This window comes from Bison bison, unplaced genomic scaffold, assembly GCF_000754665.1.
Source record: "Bison bison bison isolate TAMUID 2011002044 unplaced genomic scaffold, Bison_UMD1.0 scf7180017864482, whole genome shotgun sequence".
In the NCBI taxonomy this organism is placed as follows: Eukaryota; Metazoa; Chordata; class Mammalia; order Artiodactyla; family Bovidae; genus Bison; species Bison bison.
In genome coordinates, this window is record NW_011495042.1 from 1332102 (window position 1) to 1343306 (window position 11205).

At 44.3% G+C, this 11205-nt stretch overlaps 1 protein-coding gene across 1 annotated transcript; it reads right to left on the minus strand.

Annotated features, from left to right (window-relative positions):
• Positions 1-4361: 4361 nt before the first annotated feature.
• RTP3 (receptor (chemosensory) transporter protein 3) lies at positions 4362-8469 on the minus strand. Its single transcript, XM_010862384.1, has 2 exons — positions 8114-8469; positions 4362-6398 (listed from the first exon to the last, which is right to left on the minus strand). The coding sequence occupies exons 1-2, from the start codon at positions 8356-8358 to the stop codon at positions 5663-5665; spliced, it is 981 nt and encodes a 326-aa protein (XP_010860686.1). The 5' UTR covers positions 8359-8469; the 3' UTR covers positions 4362-5662.
• Positions 8470-11205: the final 2736 nt, after the last annotated feature.

The following is an 11205-nucleotide window of genomic DNA, read 5'->3' on the forward strand; positions in this document are numbered from 1 at the left end:
ACTACTGACACTCAATATTTTGTCTTCATAGGTTTAATCATACTTCTAAATATTTTATCCTCAACAGATATAAAGCAGACAGAACAGTCTAAAGCCACATAGTAATGGTTCCATAGAGCACTGCTTCAACTTAAAGGCAAACTCTGAGAGGTAGGTTAAGAGATGAAAAGAGTAGGAGAGTCTCTTTTCTCAATTAAATGAGAAGTCACTTTAATTGAACCTCAAACAGTTGTGTTTTTATTTATAGCACTTTACAAATATAATGCAAATTTATCAGTTGTACTATGTGAATGATTTTGGAATTTTATCTCATGCCACAGCATATGTTACATAACAGCCAAATGGAAAATGTACCTCAAAAGGGGGGAAATGAGGGCTTTCACATAAATTGACTGTCCATAACTCATGTAAAATTTATTTCAATAAAACCAGTCTTTTGTGAAAAAAAAACCCTTAAACCGATGTTACATAAAAATAACTGAAAAAGTACTGAATACATTGATATGTAATTATTTCATATTTTATAACATCCCATAATGTTTATTATGTTTAATAACATAATTAAATAAATATAGCTTAAACATGAGGCTTGTAGAAATACTCTTTACTCATATAAATGTAAAAATGCAGAAAGATTCTAAAGTAGATTAAATATCTTAGTGGAAATAAGAGCCATCTGAACATTTTACATGATGCATATGGATTGATTCATAATTTGGAAAAGTAATTTACGTAGAATATAGGTAAAATATTAAAGCAATATGAATGAAAGAAAATATAATTCTTAGGAGAAAAATGTTCTGGTTCCAAAAGCTTATTATGATACCCATTTTTCATATGTTGAAAGTAAAGGGGTAAAGACACTTGGGTGAAATCATTGAGTAGTGCGTTTTAATTAATAAGACCTACACTAGATTTCTTGACTTTAGCTGTCTAGAAGGACCATTTGACATGCTTGCCAAACACCAGTTTAGAGTAACTCAGGACTGTGAGGAGCAATCTCTGGAAATCAGTTACTGTCTTTTCCTCCTTTTCTTTCCTGCCTTGATGCATCTCCCTACTTTTGAATGGAAAGAAAACTTAGATACCTTTAGTGATTTTTTTTTTAATTGAAGTATAGTTGATGTATGATGTTGTGTTAGTTACAGGTGTACAGCAAAGCGATTCAGTTATACATATATTCATTCTTTGTCAGATTCTTTATAGCTTATTACAGAATATTGAGTAGAGTTCCTGTGCTCTACGGTAGGTTATCTATTTTATAATGTCTGTATGTTAACCCCAAGCTGCTAATTTATCCCTCCCCCCACATTTCCCCTTTGGTAACTGAAAGTTTGTTTTTGAAGTCTGTAGAGTCTGTTTCTGTTTTATAAAGAAGTGCATTTGTATTATTTTTAAAAATTAGATTCCACATACGAGTGATGTATGTGGTGTTTGTCTCTCTGTCTGACTTAGTTCTCATAGTGTGGTCGTCTCTAGGTCCATCCATGTTGCTGCAGATGGCATCATTTCATTCTTTTTTTATGGCTCAGTGGCACCCGCTCCAGTACTCTTGCCTGGAAAATCCCATGGATGGAGGAGCCTGGTAGGCTGCAGTCCATGGGGTCGCTAAAGGTCGGACACGACTGGGTGACTTCACTTTCACTTTTCACTTTCATGCATTGGAGGAGGAAATGGCAACCCACTCCAGTGTTCTTGCCTGGAGAATCCCAGGGACGGTGGGGCCTGGTGGGCTGCCGTCTATGGGGTCGCACAGAGTCGGACACGACTGAAGCGACTTAGCAGCAGCAGCAGCATACACATACCACATCTTTATACTTTCCTCTGTCAGTGGACATTTAGACTGCTTCCATGTAAATGGAATTTATATGGTATTGTAAATGGTGCTGCAGTGAGCACTGGGGTGCATGTATCTTTTAGAAGTATGTTTTACGTCAGATATGTGTCCAGGAATGGAATTGCTGGATCATATGGTAGCTCTATTTTTAATTTTTTAAGGAAACACCATTCTGTTATCCAGCTTTCCTGGTGGTTCAGTGGTAAAGAATCTGCCTGCCAATGCAGGAGACGTGGGTTCAGTCCCAGGGTTGGGAAGATCCCCTAGAGAAGGAAATGGCAACCCACTCCAGTACTCTTGCCGGGAAACTCCCATAGACAGAGGGGCCCGGTGGACTACAGTCCATGGGGTCACAAAGGGTCGAACATGACCGAGCGACCGAACACACAAACTGTTCTCCACAGTGGCTGTGCCAATTTACATTCCCATCAATAGTGTAGGAGGGTTCCCTTTTCTCCACACACTCTCCAGCATTTATTGTTTGTAGATTTTTTGATGATGTCACACTTTCTGACCCATGTGACGTGATACCTCATTGAAGTTTTGACTTGCATTTCTCTGATAATTAGTGATGTTGAACACTTTGTCATGTGCTTTTGACCATATGTGTGTCTTCTTAGTTATTGTTCTGTGGTGTACTTAGGTTTAAATGCTTATTATGGTATGTACATTGGTTTTATTTCTAAAAATTAGGAAATTACATCTGAGCTTTAAAATTTGAAATGGTGCCAAGCTTTAGTGTTCGTAGGCAACTCAAATATCTCTGCTTAGAGTCTCCAGCTGTGTCATCAGAATGAAAAATTGAGATGCTTCTGTCATTTTAGTGCAGTGTAATATAAATTACAGGAGAAGCAAATTACAGTTGAGTAGGCCTTAACTCATAATTCTTAGGAAGGAAAGCAGCAGAACCCTGGTACTGGGATCAAAGAAGATACGATGGTACACAGATGAACTTGCCTTGACTGTGAAATTCACCAGGCGGACAGAGAGGACCCAAGGCTGAGCCTGCACCGGTAGAGGTGTGGCTTTGAGGGGAAGAGGGACACTGTCTGGGGTTAGGATTTCAGTCTTTACTAATCAGCTGCTACACCACAATCTATTTTCACTTGTAACTGGTCAACCCCAGGTAGCTCCTGTAACTCAGGCACTAGTGATGAATTGGTCCAAAATAGATCTGGTTCTCACTGACAGCACGTTTATTCTTGTGACTTTCTGAATATATTTGGTAACCTCCTGAAGGGACCGATAGTCAACACTGGAACTCAAGGAGCCCGGATTGCAAGGCCAGCTCTTTTACAAATGAACTCTACCATCCTGAGAAAAATCACTTCACTTTGGGGGAGTCTCATTTTCCCCACCTGCAAAAAATAGAGGTGGAGAAGACAATCTTTAAGGCTGATCCCCACTTTAAGATGTAATGATTTGCTTTCCACTAGGAACCCCCTTTTTAAAAACAATTTTAATTAAAAATTTTTGATTTTGCTTTTTGTTTTTGGCTGTGCTAGGTCTTCGTCGCTGCTCAGGCTTTCTCTCTAGTTGCGGTGAGCCGGGGCTACTCTCTAGTGTGGTGTGCAGGTTTCTCACTGTGGGGGCTTCTCCTGTGGTAGAACATGGACTCTAGGGCACGCAGGCTTCAGAAGCTATGGCACGTGGGTGCAGCAGTTGTGGCTCCTGGGCACAGGCTCAATAGTTGTGGCACAGGAGTTTTAGTTGCTCTGAGGCGTATGGGATCTTCCCAGACCAGGGATCGAACCAGTGTGCCCTGAACTGGCAGGTGGATTCTTTACTACTGAGCCATCAGGGAAGCCCTGAACCCCTTTTTATGTTAATGATCCAGCATGCCTTCCCACCTCACTGGTCACACAGCTTCCAGGTGTTTATGGGCTGTGAGGCCCCCTCGTTTCTCCTACGTGCTTGTTTCTTAGGCATGTGCTTTCTCTGTCTTGTCCTGCTATTTATTTTAAGTCTAATAGCGACTTGTCTAATACAGGTATGTAGACTGTGCTCAAGTCTGTGAAAAATTTACCCACACATTTGGGTTGTGTTCCCAGTAGTTATCTCTGTGCTGAGTTCTTACAGATATTATTTCTGATATTGCCTTGGAAGATTAAACTTTCATCATAAAAAAAATGCATTGTCTAGAAATGCAAATCAAAAATACGATATCACCTTACACCATTGATATGGTGCTTACATGTTAAAAAAAACATAAAATAAATGAAATAAATGTTGGCTAGAATGTGAAGAAGTTGGAATCCTTATGTTGGGATTGTAACATGGTGCAATTACGGAACAGTTTGGAGGTTCCTCAAAAAATTAAAATAGAATTATCGTATGATCTTGCAGTTCCACTTCTGAGTATATATCCAAAAGAGTTGTAAGCAGAGTCTCAAGAGATATTTGTGCACCAAGTTCACAGAAGCACTAGTTCCAGCATCCAAGAGATGGAAGCAACCCAAGTGTCTATCAACAGATGACTGGATAAACAAAATATGGTGCATACATAGACTGGAATATTATTCAGCCCCAGAAAGGAAGTGAAATCCTGTCACATACTACAACATGGGTGAACCTTGAGGGTATTATGCTAAGTGAAATGAACCAGTTACAAGAAGACAAACACTACATAATTCCACACATATGAGATATCTAAAGTCAAATTTAAAGAAACGGACAGAAGAATGTTGCTTAGCAGGGCCTAGGGGGAAGGAGAAAGGGGGAGTTGTTGCTTAATGGCTACAAAGGTTCAGTTTTGCAAAGTGATGTAGTTGTAGAGATTGCCCCAGAGGGAGCAGCCTGCAGGCCGGGTTGGACCAGACCACCCCTGTGCTTGTGGGAACCGCTGACACTGATGAGGGGGACGAGGGTAAGGGAAAAGGAGCATTTGCTGTAAATGACTTTTGCTTTCATTTTAGCCATGTAAATGGGAGGATTCCTATTTCTACATTTAAAAGAAGATGTGAGAATGAGTCTTAAAATAGTTCTCATTAATCAGAACAGCAAACTTGTACAAAAACAACTGGATTTCAGAATCTAGCTGAGACTCCACACTCAGGCTTCCACCCTTGGTCCTTCAGAGCAGGGTTCCCCCACCACCAACCACCCTGATGATTTTGGTTGTGCAACCCTGTCAATGAGAAACTGAACACACACACCAAATGGGTGTGTATTTATTTATCACATCACTATCCCCTTCTGCTAATAACATACATTGCAAAACATGTGACAAGAAATAGTAAAGTACAAAGAATAAGTTAAATGGACCTTGGCAGGATAACTGCCCACCTTGGCGGAGCTTCCTGCCTCACCCCTCAGCTGTGTGTTAGTTCCTCAGTGGAGACCTGTGACCTAGAACCTGGATTTTCAGGCAAATGCTTTGAACAGCAAACACCTCCACAGACTGACAACAGAAGGTCTGTGCAAAGTATTCTGGTGAGAGGGCCCCCGGGTTGCATGAGATTTCCAAATGGTTCCATGAGCCATAAACTCCTCAGTCTCAGTTCTGCAGAGAATGAATGAAATTACAGTGTTTTTGTTTGTTTTTCATTGAGGTGAGCTTTACGTTAAATTAGCCATTTTTAAGTGAACACAGCAGTGGCATTTGGTGCATTCACAGTGTTGTGCAGCCATCACCTCTAAAATATTTTTGTCACTCCCCCAAAACACCGTACAGATTATATAGTTGTCCACCATTTCTCCTTTCCCTGTGCTTTGATTGGCATCCCTAAATCTACTTCCGGTCTCTAGATTTACCTAATCTGAATATTTTGCGTCAGTGGGATTATACAGTAGATGACTGTGTGTCTGATTTTATAAACTCACCGATCAAGCTTTCGAGGCTCTGATAGTGACTGCTACCACAATTACAGCTACGATGATGATTATAATTACAATTAAAGTGAGGATGAAACAGCAGCAACCAATGCCTGTGCTCCTGGGATGCTGGGCTGGGTGGGAATAGAAGCTCTGATCACAGGAGGAATCCTGGTCTCTTCTCTCCCTCTGGAAGCTGGTGTTCGTTCTTGGGCTCCACGAAGTAGGGAGGCTCTCAGCTGGTATGGGCTCAGGAAACCACGATCTGGGTAATACCTTCTTTTTCGTCACTGCTTCCCCTCTGGTGCTTCCACTCGTGGGAGAAGGCATTTCAGCGGTGATCCCAGGGGTGGGTGAGCTTACTGTGGGAAAGGACAGGGCTACTGGTGACTGCACGGCCAGACCTATGTCATTCTGGACACAAACACCCTGCAGACATGCCTCGCAGTTGTCACTGTTATGTGGCCCTTTGAGAGCAATGGCCTTAATCATAGGACTCTTCACGAACTTAATTCCTTCTCTATAGCATTTCTTCAGAATTTGCAACACCACATTGTTCAGGATCCTTGAGATGTTCTCTTCTGTGAACTCGGGAACCTCAAACGAAGGCTGGGAGCACTTCTGACACCTCTGGGCAAAGACTCTCATCTTCACCTGCCCCCTGGATTCCCCCTCACTCCAGCGCATGTGGAAAAGGACCTGAACTTGGGCAGAGGCCCAGTTTCGAGAGCACAAGGAACACTGGAACCTATGGAGACAGAAGACAAGACCCATAACTTGGCTCAATATGACCAAGTTGTGGGCTGTGTGGGAAGGACACACAGAGACGTGATTTGATGGGGGTCGTGGATTAGTGGGAAGAAATCCTGAGCCCCATGTTCCTGTCTCCATCATGCCACCGACACACAGTGTGACCCACGGGTATGTCTGCCATGAAAACAGCAAATCACAAACCCTTGGAGCTGGAAGGGACTTTGGGAAAATTCCAAGTCCAGTGTAATCATTTTAGAGATGAGGCACATCCTGGAAACATGTCATGCCTGGAGACCCAGCAAGTGGAAGAGCCAGGACTGGAGCTCCAGTCTCTTGACCCCAAACCAAGGCTTCCTCACATGTAGATGTAAGTGGATCAGAGGCTATATGTACAAGAGCCCCAAGAACCCTGAACTGAAATCCACAAATAGATACAAGTGGATGTGGATAAATGCTGCAGTCTGAATGTTTGTGTACCCCCCAAATTTCCACTTTGGGATCCTAACACCCAAGGTGATGGTGTTAGAAAGTGGAGCCTTTAGGAGGTGATTAGGATGTGAGGGCAGAGGGACTCAGATTAGTGCTCCTACAGAAGCAAGCCAGCAGAGCAACTCAGCTCCTTCTGCCACGTAAGGACACAACAAGAAGCCTGTGGCCCAGAAGAGTAGCTGGCACCTTGATCTTGGACTTCCAGCCTCCAGACTGTAAGCAGTGAGCTGAGACTCTGCTCTGATGCTCCTGGCCCAGGAAAACATACACCACCAGGAGAGAAGAGCTCTGCTTCCTCTGCCTGGACCCTCTCCCAGAAAAGGGATTGAGCACGGCCCCAGTTCTGGGATGGGGCCCCAGGCCCCCACCCCCAACCCTTGAGGTTCCACTCTCCCAACTGGAAAAGAGAGGGCTAGACTTTGAATGACCTCAGAAGGTCCTATTTTTAAAAGACTCCATCAGACTTCTGCAGTGCTGCAGTGGATAGGAATCTGCCTGCCAGTGCAGGGGTCATGGGTTCAGTCCCTGGTTGGGGAAGATCCCACATGCCTCAGAGTATCTAAAGCCTGTGCGCCACAACTACTGAGTCCATGTGCTGCAACTACTGAAGCCCGTGTGCCTACAGCCTGTGCTCTGCAACAAGAGAACCCGCTGCGGTGAGAAGCTAGTACAAGAGCAGTGAAGACCCGGCACAGGCAAAAATAAATAAATAGATAAAACCGAGTTTTAAAAAATAAAAATAAAAAGACTCCATCAGCTCGGAGTAGAGAGGGCCAAGGTTTGCTGTGTGTGGCTCAGCTCCTCACCGCCCTCCGCCCCTTCTCTGAGGGGGTCTTAGCACACAGGGCCTCTCCCCCACAGACTCTGTGTTGGATCCCAGGTGTCCCCAAAGCAGGGAACATGTGCCCTGAGCCTTGCTCATCCAGCTCTCGTGTGGCTGAGCGCAATAGCCTCCTTTCCTCCCCTTCTCTTTTCCTCACTGCTTCTCACCACTCACAGCTTGTTTTTTCTCTCTCTGGGCATTAGCTCAGTCTTGCTTTCATTTTGCGGTTCAGTGTAATAAGGAAAAAAATTTTAATGAAGCTAAAGCATCTTGGATGATGGGCACCTTCCTGTAATCTCCAATTTACAAGCACGAGCAGAAGAAAAGTAATGAGTGTATGAAGTAAGAAGAAATGAGCAAGAATTTTCTGGAATATTTCCATCGCACTCCCTACTCACCGGGCGAAGGTCCGCTGCTGGTATTGTGCCCACCCTGGCTTCAGGATGTTAGGAAGAAGGCTTTTGTCCAGTGTGAGTTGCCATGTGTGACATGGCTTCACCTCCTGAATTAATTCCTGGAACACTCGCTTCCACACCTTCATGTCCAGATCCATCTCTGCCATCTCTGCCATCGCAGTGAGCTGGGTGTGGCAGTGTCTCCTGCCGGGAGCCAGCATGGGAGTTCCCACCCATGACAAGGTCATGTGGGAGAGCCCTGACGGGCAAGGCAAGTCGGGGCTTGAGAGGCCCCCTGGACCTGCCTGAGCATCTACCCCAAAACCAAAATCTGTCTGTTTTACTATTTCACAACTTGCACCAACTCTTCTGACATTAACAGAGGGCTATCCCCGACCACCTTTCTCTGTAAGAAAATCAACTTAAAATTCTAGTTAATAAGTCTCCTGGGCATAATAGGAGTGTTTCAATTCACTGTTTCATAATAGGAGTGTTTCAATTCAATTCAATTCAATTCAATTCAATTCTGATGACTTTCTAGCTTGCCTGACAGGTTTGTTCAGATTCCTGCAGCTACACATGTGATTGTTCACAGCCTCCCAACCTCGAGAGGCACGGGAAGCTTAAGATAGTCTAACAATGCAGAGCTTCTCAGAGAGTTAAAATTGTTAGAATAGAACTAGTAGAGGATTTCTTTGTTGAGCTAATGCTTGCTGCCAAGTTTCCATATCCCTTACCTACTGTGTCCCTGGGAGTGTATTGATTATAAGTAGTAGCTTTAATGTTTGTAACCTTGGACGCTTGAGTTAATTCTTTTCTTGTTATAGCCCACCACACTTTTGCCCTATAGGAATGCAACTTTACCTAATGCTTTCAGAGGGTGGTGCCTGACTTTAGAATAATCACCTTTAGAGAAAAATAAGTTTTCTGAAGAAAGGGTCATAAAATGTTAACAGGCCTCCTGGCCAGTAGATGATGTAAATCACCTAAAGCTTTTACATATGATAAGCTTGCAGAAAGAAAGCCTGGCTTCAATAAGGATCAAGGATTGCTGACCTTGCATGACTCTAACCCCCCTCCCATTATCCTCTATGCACAACTTAAGGTATAAAAACTACTTTGGAAAATAAAGTGTGGGCCATGCTCATCAGGCTTGGTCTCCCCATGTTATTTCTTTTTCCTTTTCCTTTTCAGGCTGATTCCCTGGAGCGCAGGGGCCCTCTGCATTCACTTTCCTGCCTGGGCTTCTAAGGTCCACTCGAGAAGGTGCCTAAGGTGGGGCACCTTCAGCTATTCGAGAGGGTGCCTGCGGCCTACGTGAACAGAGCAAGTCCCGTGCTGGGGCTTTATTGGCTTTCTGCGTAAACCAAAGAATATCAGCCTCTTTTCTCTCCTCTATTTTCTTAACTGCAAAATTCTTTCCTTATCTCTTTCTCCTTTTATCTATTCTTTCGCCAACACCGTCCTCCTGAGGGAATCCCTGGACCCAACCGGGGCTGGACCCTGGCAGTCTCCCCGGCTCTGACGGATCTTGAGTGCGACATGAGGTTTCGTACTTTAGAAGAGCTCAGATCCACTCTCTCCTTAGGTCCCTGGACTGGGCTCCTGAACCAGGTCTTTGCCTCAGGGACAAAGGTCAGTTGATTCTGGCTCAGTTTCAAGTACAGGACGTGGTTCCACGGGGGATTTTAAAAGATGCGGAATGTGTGACTTCGTCCAGCGAAATATTACCAAAGGAGTGCCCTGGACTCCGTTGGGGGGGGCGAGTCTCAGCCTGACTCTGCTGTTTGCTCACCTTTAACTGGGAACACACCTTTCTATCTCCAAAGCCCTATTAGTGGTGGAGACAGGCTCAGTTGCCCTTTCTCATTCTAACATTTGAAAGTCCTTATCAACTGGGCTGCTGTCCTGAGAATCCAGGAGGAGAGACACAAAGCAAGACACAGCCATCCAGGGCCCTCCTTCGAATGCCTGTACCTCTTCATCCTTGCTCTTGTTTTTTACTTCCTTGCTTGTGCCAAGCCTCTGTGGGACAGTGTTTCACGGACACTAAGCTGTCCAAGCCTACTCTTCCACCCACTGGAGACAGAAGCTCTTGCAGTTCCTGTGCCCTGGAGATGAGACTACAAGGTCCCCATGTGGGTGGGAGGGCATGGCCACACCCTGAGGTGCTTCATCCCCTACTTCCTTCAGGAGAGGCTTGGGGCCCTCTGAGACCCAAGGTACCTGACTACAGAGCTCCCCACCTGCTCTGGCTTGAATATGGAGATCCCCAAAGCGGGCAAAAGTACTGGAGTGGGTTGCCACTCCCTTCTCTAGGGGATCTTCCTGATCCAAGGATAGAACCCAGGTCTCCTGCATTGCAGGTGGATTCCTTACTATCTGAGCCGCCAGGGAAGCCCCTTTGTCCTCTCTTGAAGCATCTTTATTTGTGTTTTGAGTTTTATTTTTCCATAACTCTGTTAACATTGCAAAAAAAAAAAAAGTGAAAAAGCAAACAACCATAATTTTTTATTTATTTGGCTGCACTAGGTCTCAGTTGGGGCACATATAGTTTTTTAGTTGTGGCATGTGGGATCCAATTCCCCGACCAGGGATCGAACACAGGCCCCCTGCATTGGGAGCATGGAGTCTTAGCCTCTGGACCACCAGGGAAGTCCCCTATTATTTTTTAATAAATGTTATCATTAAAACGTCTAACACAGCCCTCTGTGTTAAAGAAATTAAACAAGGAGTCCATTAGAACGAGGTGGTCGTGCTGCCCTGGTAGCCTTAGAAAGCAAACTGAAACCTCAGCCAGAAGTAACACACTGGAATCCGAGAAAATGAAACTTAAGAACGACCAGTCACAAGCAGCCAAATAGACTTTGTCATATTAGGCCACCGCACAAGCTATAGCTAATCAGATAATTCCCTTGTTTAGCTTCTGTGTCTTCTCTATAAAAGCCCCCAGCCCCTGTCCATGGAGCACATCCAGCCATCTTCAGTTTAGTGCTGCCTGATTCCAGCTGATATGTGCTCAAAATCTTGAAAATGTTAATGTGCCTCAGTTTATCTTTTAACATGTCTCTTCCCCAGTACTATGCACGTGAGAT